At 35.4% G+C, this 25,472-nt stretch overlaps 1 protein-coding gene across 2 annotated transcripts; it reads left to right on the forward strand.

Moving 5' to 3' along the window:
• The first annotated feature begins 10,478 nt into the window (after positions 1–10,478).
• On the forward strand, positions 10,479–25,105 carry LOC137393475 (flavin reductase (NADPH)-like). 2 transcript variants are annotated; one of them, XM_068080045.1, is made up of 6 exons: positions 10,479–10,605; positions 14,421–14,536; positions 15,146–15,197; positions 17,461–17,607; positions 18,520–18,681; positions 24,422–25,105. In XM_068080045.1, the coding sequence occupies exons 1-6, from the start codon at positions 10,572–10,574 to the stop codon at positions 24,571–24,573; spliced, it is 663 nt and encodes a 220-aa protein (XP_067936146.1). In that variant the 5' UTR covers positions 10,479–10,571; the 3' UTR covers positions 24,574–25,105. The 2 variants fall into 2 exon arrangements, with proteins under 2 accessions (XP_067936146.1, XP_067936147.1); XM_068080046.1 differs by lacking the exon at positions 17,461–17,607.
• Positions 25,106–25,472: the final 367 nt, after the last annotated feature.

Genomic DNA, 25,472 nt, shown 5'->3' on the forward strand with positions numbered 1-25,472 from the left:
GTGTGAGCGTACAGAGAGTCAATTGTTAGGAAGGAATGCCAGCTCTGTTTATAATAAAGGACATAGTTGTCAATCAACTCAATGGCAAAGGTATTACATCACAGAATATATCATCACTTGTGTGTAACACTATCTACCCAGCCTGTGTTGCAGGTCATCACACCCTCAATGAGGTCAGCCTGACCGCAAACATCTATTTGGCGCACTCATTTGTTCGGCTTCAGCACCTTTCTAACGAAACTGTTAGCAGTCTGGTGTGAAAATAACAAATACATCTGAATTTACAACAGCAAGACGTTAGGTAATTAATGAAATTTTTAGGTTAGAGCTTACCTGTTGATACTACGAGAAGTGTTGAACTTAGGTTAGGTATGTCCGGAATCTGAACTGGCCCAATAGTTTATGAATACTATGGAAAGGGTTGCTCAAGCCACACAAGTTAAATTTGATCAAATACTACACCCACTGAAATGAAGCCGAATGTATTTGAAGAAACATGTGAACTAAAAACATTCTGCACTCATTAAATCCATAGAAAGTTTAAACTACCTAAAAGATACTGTTTGTCTGTGAACAAATTAATGTATCATCACGAGATCAAATGTTGCAGAATATCATGGCCATAGTAATAAGGTAGAATGTTTGAACAACCAAAAGGGACAATCTTATGAATACATGTAGCCTACATCTCACAGCCCACATGTTGCCCACAGCGTTAAATTTCTTGGCTTTCAAACTTCTTGAAGGTTGACTTGCAACAAAATTCACATTACAGTTATTTGGTATCAAAAGATTCACCGTGTCTTACTCTGCTGTGTTGCAGGCGCGAAATACCGGTATGTGCAAATGTGATTACAAACTCTTAAAAGCTCAAAAATGAACAGTTTTTGCAAACGCTCTCTTTGCAAAACGGCTCAAATGGGACGTAGTTGAACACAATGGCTTCTGTTCACACTTCTATGCAGCCTCATTTTTTGAAATATTTTTACAAATATACTTCACTCATTCATTAAAACCATGTCTATTGTCATTACACGTTTATTTCATCATTATCGTAATGCTGTCACTTTGAGCACTACTATCTCAAAACACAACGTAAAAATTTGTTTAATCTTTTAACTTTAGCTCGAAGAAGTGCATATCATCATCTGATAAACATGACGAGCCTGTTGGTCACCTGTGATAGTCGAAAAGTGCTGCAGAAATTGTTCGCACTGTTTGGCAGGAATTATGGGTCACATGATCAGATTACGACTAAATGATTAACCCAAGCCGAAACAAAACCGTAAAGTAGCGAACATCTATATTTGATATGGGCTTTCCGGTGGAACCCGACGTGTTTGCCATAAACTGGTGCTACGAGACATTTTATATTGAGCCTTTTATTGGCCTTTCAATTCAAGTGATAACATCATATGTCAAAACAATAACCGCAATGTTTGAGAACGTCATCGAAACAAAGAGATTCCAAACTACGACGTTTTCATGATGGCTGCAATTAACTGTTCGTTTTTGAGCTTTTAAGAGCTTGTAATCACATTTCTACATATTTTGAACCTAAAACACAGCAGAGTAAGACATGGTGAACCTTTTGATACCAAATAACTGTATTGTAAATTTTGTTGCAAGTAAACCTTTAAATTTTACATGTGAGATGGGATTAATATCCACACTGATTTGATGATGTATTGGAATTTTGCACATAAAATAAATGACAAGATAATAACCAATTTATTACTGTCCAAAGACTATCCTAGAGAAATATATTTTAACAAGTACATTTGTAGTTAAACTGTGCTACATAAAACGTCTGAAACTAATAGTATACAGTGAAGTAAATTGAAAAGAAAGAGTGGATGACTCCAAAAAGGTCATACAATGTCAATTTGGTTAGATTTAACAATTAAATTGGAAGGTTTACATCATAGATGAATAAAGGCTGAACATGTTTTAGACACTAGCTCATTTCTTTTTCTAGAGATGGCAATGTTCATACTCAGCTGTAAAACCAGCTTTTAGCCAGATCGATTAAGTGAGCTGGCTTTGTTATTTTACCCTGTGACTTTAAACTAATTAATACCTTAATAACCGTCTGCTAATCAACTAGAAATCTTTCGTAAAGTCAGCCAATTTGTATTTACCAATGTTAAGAATTTGGTCATATGAGGTGTAGTCAGAGGAATGTTGAAGGGCTGCAGCAGCTTTTTCTCCCTTTTTGTGAGCTGAATGTCATCATTCTAACGGTGAGCGAATAAAAGCCTTTGAAATCACCAGCTTCTAGATAGCTTATTTCACCGCTGTGGCCTGCTTGCATCCAGGAGTAAAAGCCATGTTCTGTTATTTTGCCATGTTCTTATTTAAGCCATGTTATTAATATATCGAAGGCCATCCATATAACTTCGGATGTGCAAAAAATGACACAGTTCAAGCAATGTTTAGAACTGCCAATTTTCTCATGCAAATTATCAAGTATGTTTTCAAATTCTTGCTGTAGCTTTAGTGACACACTGTAAAATGTAAAAAGAAACCAAAATATCTCAAATGAATTTCGTCCAGCTACTTCAGATACTACAGCCTTGACATTTAACTAAAGTTTTCATTAAGTAGTGTCAGACAAAATTTTGACACTTATCTAAAAAGAAAGGTAGTAACTGCAGATTTTGAGCCAAGTGTGAATAGAATCCTGTGAGTCGTTTTGGGTGAGCCAGCTCCACCAGAATGCAACCAGAAAAATCATCTTTGGATTAGTCCATGACAATTCAAAGCTTTGCTTAAGGACGCAACTATAAACTCTGTATCGACAACACAAAAATGTACCTAGTCAAAACCAAATATAATTGCATGCTGACAAGACTGGCTCTTGCATGGATTACCAAGCTACATAGATGAACTGCTTGAAGTTGTGTTCTCCTCATTGAAAATGGGCATTTTGTTTTCAGTTTTAAAACTAGGAGTAGCGCTGTTGCAAATCTCACCATGGATGAAAATTATTATGCTATGAATACTAGTCCTATGAGATTTAGGAGAATGCCGATTTAATCTGCAGCAGTTAATCAGCTTTAGAATGGTAGGTCCACCTAATAATGGGATAATCGGTCCACTTTTACAAGGAATATAAGAAATATTTTTAGTTGTGATCTGATGTTTGGCTCTGATATGCTGCTGCATCGCACACAGATTTCTTTAAAAAAGGTATGAGTTTGTATTGAAGTGAACGCTGATTTTTCATAAGTTTAGCTTGTTTAATGATCTTTCTCCTGGTTCCATCATGACAACTGTGCACCATCTCCAGTCCTAACTAGGGTTAGATTCGTTGATGCTTTTATCTTGGTTCCTTTGCTTGCAAGTAGCCAGGTATAGGCCTTTTTTGTCCAAAGCTGCTCCATGCAGTCAAACAGTCTCATTCTACAATTCAATAAAATTGAGATGAATGAGATAAATTTAATTACGTTACTCACGTGTTTAATTACATTTTGAAGCAGTGTTTACAACGGAGTAAGACAGCTCAACTCACAGAGCAAAAACATTGATTCAAATAGAATTAAGCTAAACAAGTGAATTTTAGTGTGCTTCAATTTAAATCACGACAAGTATAAAGTGCTAACAAAGAAGATCATTATTTGTAGTAAACAAAATCTTTATGCAATATATCTGTAATGTAAATTACTAGATATATTCATCTTGGCTATAGAAAAAAATAGAAATGTAAGATTGTCATCCATTTTACCTTACACTGACACGAAGATATGCATATAGGTCCACGCATCCAATTATATCTTATTACCAACAATACCATGGGGATAATCACCATTTATGTTTTCGAATTCTTCACAGTACAAATTAATCCATGATCTTTATTGAATAAGTATTACATTATGAGGAGTTTCCGTAGCATGCTTTTATATTTCAAGATGCAGTCTGTAATATAAATGGCTAGCAATAATAAAATAGAAAAATGAGAAATGCTTGCAATAGCAATTTTCAAATATTATGTACATATTATAATGGACACACAGTAAATCACTAAAGTAAATCTGAAGCAGATGGCACACTTAAAGAACCAATCTTTTCAGTCATGTTTCTTTAGAAATACATCTGCAGAATACCGAAGTATACTAAAATCATGCTGATGAACATTATTGTGAAGAACGTATATAAAGATAAAAATCTAAAAGCTAATACAATTGGACTTAATTGTTAAATACCGTATGCGCTAACCAACGGCGCCTCAATGGTTGCTAAGCAGGAGTAAGATGAATTTATTCTTGTTTCATTTAAAATAATTTCAATAAAGCTTTAAAGATTGGCGCCTGAAAATATTAAAAAGCTACTCCAAATACTAGGCTAACCTGAAAAAATAAAGAAGATAGAAATACAACCATGATGGAAAAATGTATTTGCTTCCATAACGATTCATCGCAATCAAAATATTTTTCTCAAATTTTGCATTGAACAGAGTGTCCATTTACAAAAGAAATGTACAGATAAATCTTAGTAGCCTGTACTTCAACTTGCTAACAGTTATGTAAATGTGTACAAAGATGAATATTTGTTCTTACACAGTGGATAAATAGTAATATAAATCATACTTGTTCTTCTATCTAAGACAGAGTTTTTTTGCAAAGCATTGATTAATATTGTGGCAATTTTCCATATGGAAGATGTCCTTCCTAAAAGCCTTAATTCCTTTGAGAAAATAACTGCAGGCAGGTTTAAAAACAGTCAGAGATGATAGCGTGATCAAATTCCGTAAATTCTAGTTTGTTGAAAACAAAACAGGTTCACGAACTAGTGAAATCTCTTTCAATTTAATAAGGGTTATGTTATTAATGTCTATGTATCAGCTAAACAACAAGTATTTTTTATTTATATCGGTTTACGAAGAAATTATTATAATAGCTATGTAGTCTACCTGGTATAATACGCTACTGGTGCAACTAATTGCCATTTCAACTATATCTTTAAGAAACATGCCACCTAAATTGAAAGAAGTAATATTTATCGAACACTACACAAAGGGCTGGGAGAAAAAGCTGAAAACAACAGTCAGTAGGGTCATATTTATTATTACAATATGACTGAGGAGAAGAGACAAGCTAAGATAGGAGAAGTATGAAGGATGAAATATACAAAGCACCAAAACAGTGTACTATATTCCTGCAAATCAGTAAACATAGGGCGCCACATCATGCTGTTCTACGAAGTTCATTGCTGTCTTATGACTATCATGTTGTCCTTTTGTTACATGCAGTTGCATCCCGACGAAACATCACAAAATTGTCAATGTATCATAGACCAATAGGCGGATATTTTTAAATTTTTAAAGTTTTAGATAGCTAAGACATTATACTGAGAAATACTAAAATTTGAAGTTAGAAAAAATTTGAAAGTTCACTAAATTGTACACAAGATTTTCATAATAACAAATTTTACTATATGCAAACCAATCCGTTCTTACACGAAAATTTGCATCAACATATGACGCAACTATTGGCACAGATTAGCTTCATCTATTGCAGCCAACAGAGTGCGCTGTACCCAACACTTTACTAAAAGAATGTTTTTATCCCCATATCTGAACACGAATATTCTGTACTAATGCACCATTACTTCCGTCAATATGCAAAAAAATAGCATGATTCTTCAGCAAATAAGTTACTTATCTAGGATAGTAAACCAAGTCTCTTGAGAGGGCAAGATACTAACTGAAACACATTCAGTATATTTAAGTACATTGCGTAAATGCGAAAATTTAGCCTGACAGAAATTGTTTGAATCGATCAATCACAATGCTCTGCGGCATGCAAATTATGAAACAGTTTTCTTTCGATAACAATCAAAAATTTTTGGAGAATTAAAAAACAGTCACACTGACTTACACGACAAACTGTATAAAATTCATAGTAGTTCTGAACAGTTATCTGGACTGAGATTGACCAGGAAAATCTTGAATAGCTAGTTTTCATGTTTTAAGCTAGCTAACCACATATCTGACAACCTATTTTAATTTCTTCATCTTGTTTAGATGTTGTTGAAACTCAAATGATATCTTATGTGCCTGACAGAATATCAGAGGAACTTATTCTAATAGGTACTAACCATTAAAATTTACATAAATAGTATTTTTACTAGTTTGTTCACATATTTCCTAAAAAGATATATTCATATTTTTTACACATTACACTGTAAATATGGCTCACGGTTATTACCGAATGTTTATAATTGTTAATTATGCGTAGTCTTTATGGGTTTTTCTATGGTGCTTATTTTTTTGTATGATTCCGGTTTATTGTTATATATTCGTAGTTTCATAATCAAGTAATGAGAAGTTTTATGTAATGTCTGATCAGCAGCTTTTGTGAATGCACGAATCAAACAATTGTTACAAAGTTAAATTAAACTCACTATGTATGGTAAATATTGCCAAAACTATTGTTTGTTTGTGTAATCCGCTCTCATTAAAGACATACTTCATTCATAGGATTACATAAACTGCTTTATGTACTGAAAACATTAATTTTTGTTTTTTGCTTTAGAAATTCCAAAGAAGTAAGATTACTTTAGTACATCATAGCAATTAATAAAGATACAGATAAAAATATTACCTTAAAGGTTGACTTGCAACAAAATTTACATTACAGTTATTTGATATGAAAAGATTCACCATGTCTTACTCTGTTGTGTTGTAGGTGCAAAATATGTGGAAATGTGATTACAAGCTCTTGAAAGCTCAAAAACAAACAGTTAATCGCAGCCACACGAGACCGCCGTAGTTTGGATTCTCTTTCCAAAACGACTCAAATATGACGTAGCTGTGGAAGATGGTTTCTGTTTACACTTTCATGCAACCTTATTCGTCGAAATATTTTCACAAATATATTTCACGCATTCAATAAAACCATGTCTATTGTTCTTACGTGTCTATTTTATCGGCATTGTAATGCTGTCACTTTTAGTAGTGATATCTTATAACTTACTGTAAAATATCGCTTAATTTTTCAGCCTTACCTTGAAGGAGTACATATCATTGTCTGATAATCATGACGAGCCTGTTGGTCACTTGTGATAATCGAAAAGTGCTGCAAAAATTATTTGCGAAGTATTGGGTCACATGATCAGATTACGACTTGCCGATTAAACCAAACCGAAACGAAACTGTAAAGTAGCGAGCATCTATATTTGATATGGGTCTTCCGTAAAACCCGAAGTGTTTGTCATAAACTAGTGCTACGATAAGTTTTATATTAAGCCTTTTATTGGCCTTTCAATTCACGTGAGAACATCACGTGACAAGACAATAAATAAATTTCATGACTATGTCAAAGAAATAAAGAGATTCCAATCTACGGCGGCTTTTCGTTTTTGAGCTTTTAAGAGCTTGTAATCACATTTCCACATATTTGGCACCTACAACACGACAGAGTAAGACATGGTGAATCTTTTGATACCAAATAACTGTAATGTGAATTTTGTTGCAAGTCAACCTTTAATAATGAGTTTAGTTTACTTCTAGATTCAGTAGGATGTATCACAGAAAGCGTTGGGTATATGCACAATGTTGGTTTCTGCAGTGTATAACAAAATGGTTTCGACTTCCCGCTGTTGGGTCAGCGCACTCTGTATGGTACAACGGTGCATTAATAAATTAACATACTTAAAAAAAGAGATGTCCTCTCATTTTTCTACCTAGAAATTTACTCTACAATTAATAGTATGGTATCTATTGTATCTATGGTATCTATGGTAAGTGCTAAAAAAGGACATTATTAAGGAAAACAACGTTTTGATGGTAAGCCTTGTTACAGTGAATGATGTAAAAATAAGGTTTTTTTTACTCAAGAAAAACCATACGAATACGGAAAAACACTACTTACATATATGCAAAGAATCAGCTGCAACCCTTTACTGCTCCACCAAGAACCAGGCTACTTTGAGTATATAAGGCAATATATTTTTACAAATATATAAATATATACAGTGTATGTATGCTCAACAGACAACTGCATGAAATGAGTCTTTCCTGTGGTCTGCCGACCTTTGCTTGATAGGCTTTATAGCATACACATTGGCAGGCTTCGGCCCTTTCCCAAAAAGGCCGACTCGGTGGTAGTTCGGTCTTTCATCGTTTGCTGTCAGTCTTGGTTAGTAGCAGGCCAGATGGAGGCGACCGGTCATTCTGCCCATCCCAGAGTGGGCCAAGGCATTCGTTTGTCACACGGTTGTCTTTTGTACAGCCAGCCGATAGACTGCAAACCATCTCGGCTAGTTGTTTAGCAAAGTTTGGACTTTTAGCACTTTGTCCACCAGGATTTAGAGAAATAGCCAGCTTTTGTGCAGTTACCAGAGCTACTGACCTCTCTGTTCCAGCTGCTCCCTGATCAGATACTTTCCTCATGAGAGTGCTCAGTACATGGTGAACACAGGTCTCCAGCATATGCCCTGCACTTGTACTGGCTCATTTCCAATGACACTTCGAGTTATCACCCGATCTGTGTCGCAAAGTCCCAGGGTGACCTCAGCCAGTCCTGGGTCAATCCATAGCTGCCACTTTGGAGTAGCATGTTAGCCGATACAACCGACCGTCCCACACACTGTTTTGGCAACCCTCGACACTGCTGTCGAGCTTTCCTTGTGTCTGCATGACAAGAGCTGACCTTCCATGACGAGTTTCTGCCAGGTTGCTCTGCCGTACCTTAACTCGATGAGTTTACACTGCTGGTGGTCCTGCAGCCCTGCCTGCTGTTCCAGAATATATTAGAGCTCCGCCAGGATCTTCAACCATTTTGCCACCTGGTTGAACAATTCTTTTCTTCTGCACAGCCAGCAAAGTGAGGCAAGGTCAGTTCGGAATAGGAACTGTCAGCCATATAGGTATGGTTGAAAGTGCTTCACAGCCTTGACTATAGCAAGCAACTCTCTCCGTATGATGAGTAGCTCGTTTCAGCAGGTGCCAGGGTCTTGTTTAAGTAGGCAATTACCCTTTCTGTTCTATCCGCGACCTGAGACAAGACTGCACCTAACCCTGCTCTGCTCCCCTACTTGCTCGAAACAATCATCATAATATAATCATCACAACCATCCTAATCATCATATGCGTCCAGCTATTTTTGGATTCGCCCTGTAATGCAGAAGTCAGCTTGCATGAAAAGTACAACAGACTAACACCCAGAACTTGCTAAATAAGAAACTGTGATCCAGTGTTAGGGAAAAGAACAAAGAGCATTGAGCAAGAAACTGCGAACTACAAAGCTAAGAAATACCAGGTAAAGAACTATGTTACATGCCACTGTAAAGAATGGCGCGGTAACATTATTTAACTTCTGCCCAGCTTTGTGCATATATATATATATATATATATATTTATATATATATACATCTATGAATTATATTCATGCATTCACAAGTGTAACTGTTTGGATATTTATTATTTGTAAACTCATTTCAGCATTACACTTGATTGCATTGAGCGGTACTTAAATGTTCTCTGTCTTTTCATGCTTATAAAACTTGAGTAATAAAGAGCCATACTTATTAACCAGTCACATTCCCTGCAACAATTACAGTTGTGTATGAGAGCTATTACTAATTTAGAATAATACAACTTGTATGCAGAACCCATTTACAAGTGGCTAGTCAGCGCTGACTCCCCCAACAACACACATGACAAAACTAATTTTAACATATTAACAAGAGAAAAATCTTCAAAACTAAGTTTATTATTAAAATTAACTAAATTAAAATGAAACTAAATTAAAATTTTACCACACATATCAAGACTGATAATTTACCTCAAGCGAATATTCGAGCAGTCTTGAGCTTCTCGTCTAGAAGCAAATGTTTGATGAGAATGTTAAAAGGCAATCAAGTGACTCTGAATGATGTGTAAACGGTTATGCGACCATCACTACACTTACCATTAGTATGCGCTACCAATGTTATAACTTCTTGAGCAGTTGTTTGGGGTTGACCGGGTTATTCAGGATCGTCAGTATTAAAGATTCGACCAGGTACTATGACAATTTTCGTTTGGCGCTTACCGCATATTTCGTCTGACAAATGTTAGCATTTACCTGTTGTAGCAGTTATATTTGTAAATAATTGGCTGGTCAGCCTTAACCAGCATCTATGCATTGTATATTAAATACGCGTACATATAGTTATTTCCGCTTCGTCAATAGCGTCGTCTGCCGCTTTTTATTGCCGGAGGGATTAAAAACATACGGTAGTGTAACTCGTAGAATAACTCAGCTTTTCATAGAATTCCTCGCGTTTTGCAGTTCAGCCAGCAAATATTTTCGTCTGCAACTCACGCTTTGAGCGAATGGCGAATCGTCGTTAGTTAGACACATATCCCAATAACATCCTGATTAATCTACGAATAATCTAACAGCGCGCGAGTAATCTAATTTCACGCCTTCTGTTCAGCAAATGTTTGCAAACTATAGCCTCAGCGCCAAACTATCACGAGTTCAGCGGGCCTCAAAAAAGTCGCCTGGGAACTTCGTTTGTTATACAACCGAAGACGCTGTACCTGTAAATTAATACGTTTGCATGTTTGTGAGGTGTATAACATGGCATCCAAGAAGTTAACAGTCGCATTATTAGGTGAGATTTGCATTGCGAAATTGATCATTATTAAGATACTTCTGTTATATTCCTACCCTCGCTAGAGTCTCCTGATGACCTGCTACGGTCCCTAGGATATCTATCACCGTGTGCGTTATCCATTGTTATGTTATGTCCTTTGCCTGTCCCTACATTTCATCTTAATCCTATTAACCTCATTTGAGTCCTCAAAACTACTGCTATTAGTACCATTAGACTCTATGGCTGCAGTACTCTTACTCAAAGCCTTACCCTTAACTCCTCATATAACCTCTGAATCTCGAGCAAGTTGCCTAGCTCTAAGAGTAATTGACAACCTTGTCCAATCTAAGTCCCTTTTCTGCACCGATTGCCTACGTAGCTTCGATTCTCTGAGTCCATTAACAGCTATCGCAATTGCAACATCTTTCCTGTTATCATCTCCACCAAAATTCTGTTGGTTCATAGATAAAATTACATCAAAAGCTAACAGGCTAATAGGAATGTTACATAGAGTTCTTAAAACAGCTGACACTAAGACAAGATTAGTGGCATACAAGACTCTGATACGATCAGGCCTTGAATATGCTTGCCAGGTGAGGAACCCACATTTAAAAAAAGATATCAAGAAGATTGAAAAAATCCAAAATAAATGTCTGAAATTTGTTTACTGCACAAGACCACCAGTAAGCTCTTCACAATAAAGGGAAAACACTAACATAAAATCATCATCAAAAACGTAGAAAAGATGCCCGAATAAAACTATATTGCAAAGTGTTGAGTTCTGGTGTTATTCAAAACACTTTTACTCTTCCCAATAACCCGCACGATACAAGACAAAATAGAGAATTGTACATGCCATCTATAAAATCAGGGCAATATTTTCACCCCTTTTGGCCAAAACAACTAGGGATCTTCGAGGGGATGTCGATTGTGCAGATGTTTAGTTTCTTTGATTTAACCGGAGAGATTTTTACATGTATATATGTCAATAAATAAATATATAATAAAGAATAAGAAAAATAAATAAATTAAAGTAAAAAATAAACAAAAAAGGTTCTTGAAACTGAGTTTTTACGTCTTTTTGCCTTTAGAGGCTCTCAGTAAGAACGATCTGATCTGAAAGTTCAAGGTCCTGCTGAGTTTCTCAAGTCTTAACATATAATCACTTTCATTTTCACCACATGCTTGAGAGCAAGTAACGAATTTCATAGTCCTAACATAAACTGTTTCCGCCCCACCATATATTCTATTTAGGTGCTCCATAGCCTGAGCATAAGTAGAATCCTGTGACTCTAAGCTAAACCCTACAGACTGTAAAGCCTCATGGCCAACTTTACCTATAGCCTGTAACAGCGCAAGCAGTTTAATGCGACCGCTAAAGTTAACCTGACTTCCTTCAGTCTTGCCCATTTGCATAGCGGCGCACTCTACACATAGGTTGAACTCTGACAGCCAAGACTTATAAGATATGACTGCATCCTTTGAATCGATATCCAACCTGGGAAAATCCTTTAAGTTTAACCTGTAAGTGGCTATCATTCAAGAATAACGTATGGCGCTTCCACTATTACTGTAGAAAAGTAATCAAACACTTACCCTTGCTCTTTGCAGAGGGGAATACACAAGCACAAACATTTAAAACCTCTCTTGAGCGTCCACTTGACAGTTCGAGCGCTAATCCCTGTTATCACTATCAAACACCACCACCAAAATCGTCGTCCACCGCAAACCAAGTTTGCCTACGACGTCATGTTATATTCCTACCCTCGCTAGAGTCTCCTGATGACCTGCTACGGTCCCTAGGATATGTATCAATAATAATCAAGGCGAATAGCAGACAATGCTGTTTGCACATTGATCAAAAATACAAACCATTTTGCAATGACATGCACATATGACTCAAAGTATTGCACGGTAGTGACGTTGTGGTGTAGCCTAGTGGCAAATTCTTTTTGGAAAAAAGGCGTGACAGTGTTTCTGTAACACTCGTACTCCTCTAATGAGATAGCTGTTAGAACTATGACCTGTGTGAGCTATTTAATGTGGTAAATGCATGTGCATCATACAATGAATCACTCCGAGATCATACCTAGACCCATGGCTTTTGTTTTGTAAAGTTGATGTTCAAATTGATTGTGTTTTCCACATCGGTTGGTAATTTAGGATGTACCTTGCAAGTCTGATGTAGTGACAAGTACACAAGCTCTGTATATCAATATGCATCAGCAAGGCTTGCATATCAATATATAGCCGCTAAAAAGTAAATTGTTTGCATCAGTATAGTAGTTTAAGCAAATAGTAATGTTTAATATTGTTTACGAAGAGCGTGTGCGTAAGTTTATGCCGAATAGCAAGGCCCACTCGAGAATACTACGAACAAAAAATATAAACAGGAACTAGTACATATGAATGGAGTACCATGGGTATAAAGAGAACACGAGTGTACAAATATGTATATGGCTGTCATCAGCAACTAGGTCTTGCAGGTCAAGGACGTAAAGGCATGACATGAAGCAACATTGTCATCAAATAATAATAAAAGTAGTTCTTCGACCATTGCAACTACAGAAAATCTTGAACATTTCAAAATTGTCTAAAGATTAGTCTGTCTATGGAGTAAATATCTATCATGTCAAATATTTTATCAAATATCATCTGTCACCTTCACATAAATGATGCTGATATCATATAGCACCTGTTCAAACAGGAACCCCCAATGGAGCGGACTGAACAACAGCCACAGTTTTAAAACAAGTGGCTGTCACAACAGTGACCAAATGATAGCGATTGTAATAAAAAGGTCATTTTCATTATTGTCATGGACATTACCATATTACTAAGCTTTTTCTTGTTTGACCGCTCACCCAATATTTCAGCCAAAAATCTTTTACCAAATCTCTCTAACAGCTAGCCACAGCTTAAAACACTCACAAAAATCTGTAGTGACTTCCCATTGAAAAAAATTCAAGCAAAAAAAATTAAAAATTACATTTGTTTCTGCACAACAATTACATTTCAGTCAGGTTGTCAATCTTGGTCAAATTCTTTTGTGCCAATTTAGACAACCTAAAGCTCAGTAAAAAGCTTCTAGTCAATAAGTTTAAAAACGATATTTAATCTGGATCAGCTACCTAGCTTGTACGTGATTTAAAAAGTTATAAAACATGATATAGAAGTCGCCTCGTAAGAGTCCTTGTTATAATGTGATTTCTATTCAGACAACAGTCGCTTTGAGATCATCTTTGTGTGGTCACTCCATTGAGAGTCGTCGTGTGAACAGTCGCTATCCAGCCCAATACGGCCAAAAAACATAGCAAGAGTCAGATAAAGTTAATGCATAACTCTTTAATGTTTTTTCGACTAGCTAAACCGTAATGTTTAGCATATTTCAGCTTTTATTTTGCTGTTTTCTAGTTATTGCTCACGAGGAAATTGAAAAGGCTCATTGATAATGCAATTTAATACATGGTGCACCATTATTTAATTCACCAACTTAGAGCTATCATTTATTGTAAATTTTGTAATGACCTCCGCATTAGGTTATAGTGGAAGAAGCATATACCATACTAGGTTAAGCGTTCCACATGCTGTACTTGTCGGGTTGTCATGCTGTGAAGTGATTAAGTCAAAATCTGAAATCAGTCATTGAGAGATTATTCCAGTGTCTTTTAAATGTTGACAAGGTTTTGTAAACTCTGCATTTGCAAAACCTTGATGAACACGTTCTCCTTTTCTAAGCTTCAATACTGGCACCCGCAGTGCTAACAGCATTAATGACATACATGTGCTTTTGAATGCATAAGGAGCAATTTTACTTATTTGTCTGTATGTAGGTGCAACAGGTGAAACCGGCCTGCGTACCTTGGAGCAGCTACTTCACAGAGGGCATTGTGTGCGGGCGCTCGTCCGCTCTCCACACAAAATAAATACAAAGCATGATAACCTCTCGGTATGAATGAATATGTTCAGTAGAATCTAGAAAGTGAATTACTACATCAAATTGAAAAGTTGAACTTGAGGAATATTTTGTGGGTACCAGTTTTTTTAATTATTTTATAAAAGTGAAATAATCTATCAAAGATTATTTTACTATCGAATATCGTTTTTTTGCTCATGATGCTGGACATTTGATATTAGCTCTTACGATTACAGTTTATATCAACTCTTATGATTATAGTTGATATTAACTCTTATGATTATAGTTGATATTAACTCTTATGGTTATAGTTGATATTAACTCTTATGGTTATAGTTAATATTAAGTTTTGTGATAATAGTTGATATTGGCTTTCTTATTATATTTAGTGTTAAATCTTATAGAATGTAAGATAGTTTCTCTAAATATTTAGTTTATAGAAATTTATGTGAACAGTCTAGTACTTTGCTTGTTATCATTTATCAAAGTTACAGTAATACAAATATAACTCGTAACAAATAAATAGATTGTTGAGGTGACCTAATGCCTACGCTAGCCACAGAGTTTTAATAGTGAACAATTTGTTGAAGCTTATTATCAGTCAAGGTAATACCTTTATATTAAACATTGGCTCTTTTTTAGGTATTAAAAACTGATATGTATAGCGATGAGTCAGTGAAGGCCGAACTAGAAGGTATGTCATTGACAATACTCATAATTGGCTGATGAAGAAAGCAAGACATTATTTGTTTCAACTCCTTTTCTTTAATAAATCATCTAAGGCCCAATTTATTTTTGTCTGGTCTGGTTGTTGGGAAATATTATCTAAAGTTGGTATTTTTTCTATTAGTGTCATTTTCTAGTTCTCTTAGCTAGAATACATGTTACTAACAAAACTAATGAAGATTCTGCGTTTAAAAGATCTATGACATTTGTTATGTTCGCAAGCATTGCTATGTGAGTAATAAAAGTTGTTTTTTCTGGTAGATTGTTAATCAGTAGCAATTTACTATCAGGCTTAAGTTCATAGCGGGTTTTTTATCACAGCGAGTAGACAAGTTCTTATTGCGTCCATTTGAATTTAATGGTTCTAATTTACACATTAATTCTATCATTTGCTATAGAGTAATGGTGTATGTTGTGGTATATCATGCACATTAGTTGTAGTGCAAAACTTTAATATACCATAATAGTATATTTCGCTTTGTAGTGCTATGTAATTACATAGTACTGTAATTACATAGCATGTAATTACAGTGCTATTTAACAATCTACTGTTACATAGCACTGTATATACATGTTTGTTGATCTATGAGGATTTAGTGAGGGCTGATTGTGTGTAATTTTATATAGCTCAATATATAATGCATATTAATTTTGGTATGTCATACAAATTATTTGCTCATAAAAAGGTTACACCGTCAAATCTTGACTGTTAGTCGATCACCTCAACATGCAAGTTTTTTAAAACATGATGTATTGCTTTAAAAACTCTTTTGAACTCTTTGCTTAAAGAGTAGCATCTTTAAGCAAATATGCTACTCTACACCTAATGTACTTTCTAACATATTATTTCTAAAGTTTGTTCACAGCTTGCAGTTTTATTAAATCAATACAACGTACTTGATGCTCATTCAGTTAGTTCGGTTCTATGCTGAAGAAATAATATTCAGCAGTGTATCATATCTTCCTCATTTAGTTGTAATTGTGGATTCTTGAAAGACTAGTGCTAGTGATAGTACTGGTTAAAGAAGGAATTAGTTCCTTAAATTTCAGCGAGTGGTTACAAATGAAAATCTAAGCAAACATATCTGGGTTAGTTATTGACATAGTCTATGAAGCTGTTCTGGCATCATTATAATCAAGAGAGTGAAATTTCGAAAAAAAAATGCTTAAAAATATTTCATCTATTTTTAACGCAAAGGTGGTATGATCATATGAAACACTTCTTGTCAATTTACATTTTATTACCTGGTAATTTAGTTTCTTTTACATAATTTTCGATGCTATTTTTATCGTCAAGTTTGTGGGCTCCAAAACAAACTACGTTAGTGAAATACTGTGTGTTCGTATGGAGATATTTACTTTATCCTTCAACTGTTTGAACATACAAAGAAAATATGTCAAGGTTTGACTGCAATGTTGGGTATGTCGCAAGTACATCATGTATGTTAGCTGTAGGTATAAATGTAATATAGGGTAATGGTGTACATGTATTTTAGTATATTATCCAAATTAGTTGCCGGTAAGTTTAATTTACTGTAAAGAGGCATTCCAAAAGTGGTTCTTATATAATATATCTATAAATCTCAGTGTCTAGCTATAGCAATTAATATCTAAATAATAAAAATTAAATGCCGCACGGCACTGGATTGGATCTCGGGACCTCCAGATCCAGAGGTGGCGAGCTTAACCATTAAGCTACACGAAATGCAATGCATTCTTGGCGCAAATAGTCATTATATTGGTTAAGATACTCGCGCTTCAAATGCTTGCTTGGGGCTAATCACTAGCACTGTTGACCGTTACATGTAATGATTGTTAAGCTTGGCCAAAACGCGGGTATTGTTTTGATAAAGATCTAGCTTTCCAGGCAAGTTGCTCAAATTCATTAGGTTATTATTCTATTACCCTTGCAACGCCAGGCATTCACCTAGTACATTATAAGAACCACCTTTGGATAAATGTGTATATAACATATATACATTTTCGCATATTAAAAATAGTATTATTATTTTTAATATGAAAAAATATGTATTTAATAGAATGAATCTGGTTGTGACAAGAACCTGGCCACTTGTATTAGCTGTAATGTAAGCTCTGTGCACCTCTTATCTTGTACTGTACATTACGTTCTCCACCTCCAAACACAAAGAGTTATCATATCATACGTACCAGTATAATTTTTTTGATACTCCAAATGTTACTAGCCATTTAAAACCTTTTTCACTCTATAGGATGTAATGCAGTCATTTCCTGTTTGGGAACAAGGGCGAACAATAAAGAGCCACCCCTGTACCTCAACACAATGCAAGTGATTGTAAAGGCAATGAGAGAGAAGGAGATTAAGAGGATTGTAACGATGACTTCCTGGGGCACTTACAGTGCGTCACTTTCAGTTCAGTTTTACTAATGGTTGTCTTAAAACAGCTTTCGGCTTATATTACAGTACTGTATTCTACTAGAATGACCACCGTTTACTAGACAAAAAATATTTTGGTAGAAAAAAATGTTGATCTACAGACTCTAACTGCAGGATATAAACACCATGCGCTGCTTAAACAAGTGGCCATTTTCAACTTCTGTAATTAAAATAATGCAAAATGTTTTTATAAATTGTAGAAGTTTTGTGGCTGCTTTGTTTTAGTTGACAGGGCTTGGGCATCTTTGACCATCTATGTTCTGTAGTTGTGATTCTACTTTTGTATCATCCCGAATCATTGAATCATTAAACGCTGTTATCAAAAGCACTCGTTTACTTTAGCCAGTTCTATCTTGGTTGGCTTTATACGGCTGCATTTTTACTTACAATTATTTATATCTACTACTGATGGCGGCTGCATGTAGCAAGAAGATACATTCTTTAAATATACTAACACGAGGCCACAAATGCTCTCAAACTAATAATAAGTCGATTGGCGTTTGGTAACCATCCATACCATAATTACATGCATATGTGTTTCCATTCATCGGAACATCCGCCTATGGTAATTCTCGTGCTTGGTTCGCATGTTAAAACTGGATCCAAAATTGCAATAAGAATACATTGTAATTCATTCAAGTTCTGCGGCGGAAAAGCCTACAATAACTATTTAATGAATACCGCAGATACACATAGCTCTAAGACGACTTCACCGTAAAAGGCAAATATAAAAAATCAAACAAATGTAGAACAAAATGAAAAAGTAATCAAAAAGGCTTTACCGATGTTTTTTTAAAGGTTTTATATCATGCTTTAGAGAATTTGTGTGCTGAGGTAATCGAAAGTCAAGGCTCCACTCCATTCTGTTTTGCAGGTGATCCGAGGTCGCCATTTTTTGTTGAGTATTTTATGAGGAAGATAATTGCTTCGATATTATCGAGCATGAGGGAGATGGAACTTTTCCTTGCCGGAGAGTGCAAAGATCTTGACTTCACTGTTGTCAGGCCACCAGGTCTCACTCAAGGCTCACTCACTGGTGAATAACAATAACTTTAAGACCTTTTAGCCTTTCTGTTTGACAAGTACCTACAAGTACCTAACACCGCTTCCTGCTATTCATTATCTGCTATCATGTGTGAGGGCAATAGCTTATGCTGCTAATTGTCTAATAATTTCATTTGGAACCTGTAATTATTGTTTAATTATTGCTTGTGTTCATGACATCATTTGTAGCTTTGTTAACCGGTGTGCATAGTTGTACAGAAAAAAGGTACACCTTTTTTCTTTATTTCACATTTATTTTGTTTATTTCACATTTATTTTTATTTCTTTCACATTGTTTTATTTCACTTTTTTTTCACGTTTATTTTTAGTTCTTCCACATTTTTTTTATTTCAGATTTATTTTGTGTTATACAACCTTCACATTGCGAAAGATAAAGCCTTTCGCGATTTATTGCCAACTTATCGTCAGACGTTAAGCAGTTTTAAATAGGAGGTTGTGCTTTGTCTTAAGAAAAGTTCACTAACATTTAGTCTGTTTCTCCTTTTGGATGATATTTTAGCCGTTTAGAACTTAACGATTAAGAATGCAAATAGCGCTCTCCAAAAGCACCTATTTTGTGTTCTATAGTAATAATGCCAGTCGGAGAACTCTGGTGGTTTTAGCAACTTTAGGGGTTTATGTGACTCCCTTACTGCGCTATTATCACACAACGTTAGACATGCAATATTCAACTGGCTGATAGATAACGCTAAAGTTCGCAGTAAAAAAGGGCAGATGTTGAGAATAGCTTTCTGAGCTGGTCACTATTACAGTCGCAACTTAACATACGAGCTCAATGCGTTCCAGGATTGAGCACGTATGTCAATTATCTTGTGTCTCAAATCAAAATGTTCTATATAAAATAATTAAATGCTAATTGATCCGTTCCTATCCTCTGAAAAACCCCTGAAAACCAAAAGTTACAATGGATAAAACTTGTTAATTGTTTAATTCTAATCTACTTATGTTCATAAAGTAAGAAATACCTATGTAGTGTTTATGATCTACAATAAAATGTGACATTAATATATACAGTCAAACATGGATAACTCGAACTTCAAGGGACCGAGCAAAAGTGTTCGAATTATCAGAGCGTTCAAGTTATCAGAGCACTGTCACAAGTCCATATATTTACTTATTTATTAGTAGATACATGTACATATACAAACTATAATATAAATCAAAAGCACAAATGGCTTGTTTCAAATTAAATGCTTCTAATGTAAAGTTTAAAACGTTTTCATGAAAAAGTATAGAGATTTTTCTATCACTTGAGATTGGTTTGTTGTTTGAGGTGATGTTATTGCCAGGACGTTTTTCAGATTGACATTGGCAAAACTTGATCGTTGTTGAAATGCTCAAAAGAAAAGACATTTTTTTCTTTTGGGGTTTTACCCACGATCAATTTTGCCGTTTTTTCTTGAAGTTTATGCAGATTACCTTACTTTACCTGGGATTCGTTAAGAGCAACACTCCGAGGCAGTTCAATTAGAAGTTTTACGAGGTTTTACGGTACATTCTATATCACTCACGCTTTTTTAATAGATACTTATTGAATGTACACACGTATTCTGTGTTTAGGTCAAACGATGAATAGTTTTTTGTAGCTCAGACAACGTATACGTTTAATCACAACAATTTTTAAGACGTTTTAAACATTCAACATTCCGACGTTGATTCAACACGGAATCAACGTCGGAAAACTATTCATCACGGGCTAGCTGGGTCACGCACTCAAGGATTTTCGCCACGCACATACAAAACAAAAACAACATGCGATTTTTGTTTTGTATGTGCGTGGCGAAAATCCTTGCGCGCGTGACCCGGCTAGCCCGTGCTATTCATCGTATCGCAGTATAAACCAAATTTCACCAAACTTTTAGAAAAGTCGTTGACAAAAATATTTTGCCGATGGTGGTAATAACGACGCTTATGAATTACGAAAAGATGAAGTTTACCTCTATGGCTTTGAATAAAGTGATTTTCTAAAGCGATAACAACCGTTTCGGTAGCCGTTGGGCAAAAAAACAGTTCGAATTAACAGTGTTGAGTTCGAGTTATCTATAGCAATTTATCATTACGTGGGAACGGACCAAAGGAATTGTTCGAATTAACCATGTGTTCGAGCTATCCGTGGACGAGTTATCCATGTTTGACTGTACATATACAGTACTGTATGGAGTTTTTCCCTTTGAGAAAGACGGTACCATCTAATGGCAGGGTGATAGAGACTTGATGGCAACTCGTTTCGTACGCTATACTTTTGTGACGCTTCGTAACATGAACTATAAATTTAACTTAACGAATTCAGCCTACTATACACACACTTGATGGTATGTTTTAATCTTACACTAAACTTAATTCTAATTCTGTCTTCATGTTATCTCATTATGTTCTTCTAGTGTCTCTTTTTGTCTCGCATTTAGAGACACTTTCACCTTCTTTGTTTTCTTTCACCTTCTCTTTAAATCCTTTTTAATTCGATGAGAAAGACTGAGTGATGCTGTTCTCGTAAGCAGTTTCTCGTAAGCAGTTTCTCGTAAGCAGTTTCTCGCATGCATTCATGTCTTGCATACTTATATCTCAAATTTGTTTCGTATCTCAAGGCGAAAATTTGCTCGGAATTTTCCTCATATCTTCAGCTTTCTTCGGTATGGCTGTACTTGGTAATTGCATTTTCATGAAGCGCAAACAGATGTTCATATAAAATTATCTTTTAAAAAAAGTCTGTCCACGATTTTACGTGTTAAATTCAACAAAAAAGTGTAATATTTTACGGAGTCTAAATACGGCAAACCCTTTTAACATATTACCTTAAGCTATTTTTGAGATGGATTCCAAACTACGGTGTTTTTGTGATGGCTGCGATTAATTGTTCATTTTTGAGCTTTTAAGAGCTTGTAATCACATTTCAACATATTTCGCACATACAACACAGCAGAGTAAGACATGGTGAACCTTGCGATACCAAATAACTGTAATGTGAATTTTGTTGCAAGTAAACCTTTAATGAAAAGGAGCTCAAAACTTCATAAAATTTAAATAATTTTTTTAATAATCTGGAAAGCTAGTATAGTTTTCCAGATTAAGCAGTAATTTCTGTACCGTAAGTATTCTGTACCGTAAGTATTCTGTACCGTAAGTGTTCTGTACCATAAGTATTCTGCACCGTAAGTATTCTGTACCATAAGTATTCTGTACCGTAAGTGGTCTGTACCTACCGTAAGTGTTCTGTACCTACCATTAGTATTCTGCACCATAAGTATTCCATACCGTAAGTATTCTTACAGTAAGTATTCCGTAACGTAAGTGTTCCGTACCGTAAGTATTCCATACCGTAAGTATTTTGTGTCAGGGTGGCTTAGTGATATCATCTTTGACTGTCAACCATGGGGTTGGTGGTTCGAGCCCTGCTTAATGCCAATCTGACAAAAAGCTCTCAGCAAGCTTTCAACCCTAAATTGCTGGGTCTTTCGGATCGAGACCTTAACTTGGAGGCCCCGTGTACCACACTGACAACGTGGGCACGTTAAAGCTCCACCTCTGTCCTTCGCACATTGGACAAGTGAAATGGCTACCTGGCTCTGTCAGACTGGACGTGTTGCAAAATGTATCCCTTCAGGTTAATCTGACAGTTCCAGAAGAAGCCCTTGATAGGTGTTAGGACCACCCAAGGTAGCTTATAAAAACCTAGTCCTGGTGGTGAGTTTCTCTACTAGAGAACACTACCAAGCATTGTCACTACATGACAGAAGCATGCCATTATTATAAGTATTTTGTACCGTAAGTATTTTGTACCGTAAGTATTCCGTGCCGTAAGTATTCCGTGCCGTAAGTATTCTGTTCCGTAAGTATTCTGTACCGTAAGTATTCAGTACCGTAAGTATTCCGTACCGTAAGTATTCTGTACCGCAAGTATTTTGTATCGTAAGTATTCTGTACCGTAAGTATTCTGTACCGTAAGTATTCCGTACCGTAAGTATTCCGTGCCGTAAGTATTCTGTATCGTAAGTATTCTGTACCGTAAGTATTCTGTATCGTAAGTATTCCATACCGTAAGCAAAGCAAGAAGGTATAGTTAAATTTCTAGCATATCATGTAACAGCCATTACTTCAAACCTTTCAAGTGCTGATAACTTCTAATAACAGACTAATCTCTGGATATGTGGGGGTTTACTAAATTCCTTTTCGATGCGCGTTTTATAAAGTATTCTTCTTCATTTGGTTTTGCAAAAAAATATCATAATCACTAGAAATTCCCCTGTCATGCAGCCCACGACCAAAGTGATATTGGAAAAAAGAAAGGGTACTGATGGTTGAGAAATGCAATATTAGCAGTCAAATGGCACTGCAGTGCAATAGGATAACTGCAATGGTAGCTGTAATGTACTGGGTGTGGGTGTTATTATGTACAGCAAACCACAATAATGAAAGGAAAAGATTATATGTTTATATCTCTTCCCCTGCAATAGGAGAAATGCAATATTAGAAGTAAAATGCACTGATATTATTAGGATAACCAATATTATTAATATAGTAATACAGTAATAATAGAAAACCAATGCACAATTTTGTTTACATTTCAAAACGTCATAGCAACCAATATCAAGAAGTTGTGATATTTATATAGATTTTTAGAAAATCCATTTAACAAAACTATTTAGAAAAAATAATAACAGTAACACATTGCCCATCATCGATGTTGTTAGTGTGACTATAACACTTCAATAGTCATCCAAACTTGTAATTAAATATTGTAATAATCTCATAAGAATCGTTAGAAAAAATATCATCGTCATTTCCTTTACTTTCACTGCTTTGGACATCAGTTAGAATACCAAAGTACTCAAAAGTGTCCAAAATGTCAGTTACTTTGAAATCGGCAAAAAAAAGCGTTTATATTTCAGTACTTCTACGTTAATTACAGAAACCTTTGGCAATTCGACAATGCTATAGACTGCTGAAATGTGCACGTTTTTTGTCATGAAATGCGCACGACTTAATGGTTCTATCTTCTGTCGCTCGGCGTTTCGTTTTCCGGTCTTAATTTTGATAAAAAATAAGGCTTGGCAAGTTTTAATAACGATTTTCGGCCAAATGAATCTGTCTATTTGTGTATAATCCGATCAGATGGGCAAGTTTTAAGATATTGTCGACAATTTAAAAAGACTTGGTAACATATTTAAATTGGTTTTTATATGTTTTGTATCGTTATTATACTTAAATGACTCCATTGAAAAATGGTTAAATTTGTTGATGAGATTTCGGTACAAGGGTTTGCGACGGTGTTGATGAATAATTTTCGTGAGTTGTGTGCACATGCATTTATCATAAATCTCTCAAACAATCGCACTGCTCGTGTTTGGTCGTGGGATAAAAACTTCATCTTTTTAGCTCGAAGTTTGTCCGAGCCTTAATCCCAATGTTTGTATTCCCATCACATGGGTGAAGGCTATTAGCTTGGCTCTACCACAGTTCTCCAGAACTTCAAATCAAATACATTTACTACCAAAATGATTCAATAATTACATTCGTTTCATAAGCGAAGCTTTCTGTATTATTTGAAACTATGTTCTTTAGGTATAGCTGTATCCGCCAGATTAACCTGTATTCCTCAGGTAAAACTGTATTCCTCAGGTAAAACTGTATACCTCAGGTAAAACTGTATTCCTCAGGTAAAACTGTATTCCTCAGGTAAAACTGTATACCTCAGGTAAAACTGTATTCCTCAGGTAAAACTGCGCGCGTGGAAGAAGAGGCTGCATGCGTTCCACAGGGCTGGTGTGCCACTTCCATGAGTATGCCGAGAGCGGATGTTGCCAAGTTCATGATAGAATGCGCTGAAGATAGTTGCTACCTAAAGAAGGCAGTAGCTATACTCTAGATGTGGAGACTGGTTAACTCTATGACTATATCTCTGCGACTATATCACTTTTTGACGGGTATTAATGGCTGAACACTCAACTCAATGATATTACGCAAGGCACCGAAATAGCCAGATGTTGGTATTGGAAAAATATTTAATAGATAACATGCACTCATTCTATGTTACAATTGTATGTTTGTTTTTTTCAGTTTGAAAGAAAACTACATTTATTCATGTTGATAAATAGCTGCTGTAAGGAACTAAGGAAGCATTACTCCAAATTATAACGTGTGTTTATGTAGGATTTCTGTTACCAACATTTTCAACGATTAAAGCTGAATGCATAAATCTTTGTCCATTATTTGCATAGATAAATTAACATTTATACGACATTCAAGTTGCCATTTCGTAACAAATTTAAATTTAGTAACTATATACCCATCTCAAAAGCTCACGACATCCATGCGATTAAAAGATTATTTGTTTTTGCTATTTTGCATAAAGTGAGTTCTATAATATGTATTAAATACATGTATTTTATGTTTGTGTGTCACGAATGTTTATTCAGTCTGCTTGTTTCATCAGGTCAGTGATTTTTGCCACAACTATAATTATTTTTCCAACAATTAGATGTTTTATGATTTCATGCTATGCTGCTTTGTGGAATCCAGATTGGCTTAGCCAAGTTAGTATAAGATCAAGTTTGCCAGTAATTGATGCTCTTTAGTGAACAAATATTTAATGCATTTTTGTGCAAATTTTTGCAGATTAGAACTACGTGTTTGTTTTGTCTGTTGGGTGCTGCATCATTAAAAAGCATAAGATTTTTAGTATTCAATAATATAATATAGTGTTATTTTTATATGCAGGCAAAATGACATAAATATGGCTCAAAAATACTAGTGATGGAAGTTCAT

This window comes from Watersipora subatra, chromosome 4 (genome assembly GCF_963576615.1).
Source record: "Watersipora subatra chromosome 4, tzWatSuba1.1, whole genome shotgun sequence".
In the NCBI taxonomy this organism is placed as follows: Eukaryota; Metazoa; Bryozoa; class Gymnolaemata; order Cheilostomatida; family Watersiporidae; genus Watersipora; species Watersipora subatra.

Coding starts and splice junctions, on each gene's coding strand:
- LOC137393475 (XM_068080045.1), top strand. CDS start 10,572: ATGGCATCCAAGAAGTTAACAGTCGCATTATTAG. Junction 10,606..14,420: donor GTTAACAGTCGCATTATTAG/GTGAGATTTGCA, acceptor GTCTGTATGTAG/GTGCAACAGGTGAAACCGGC. Junction 14,537..15,145: donor CAAAGCATGATAACCTCTCG/GTATGAATGAAT, acceptor GCTCTTTTTTAG/GTATTAAAAACTGATATGTA.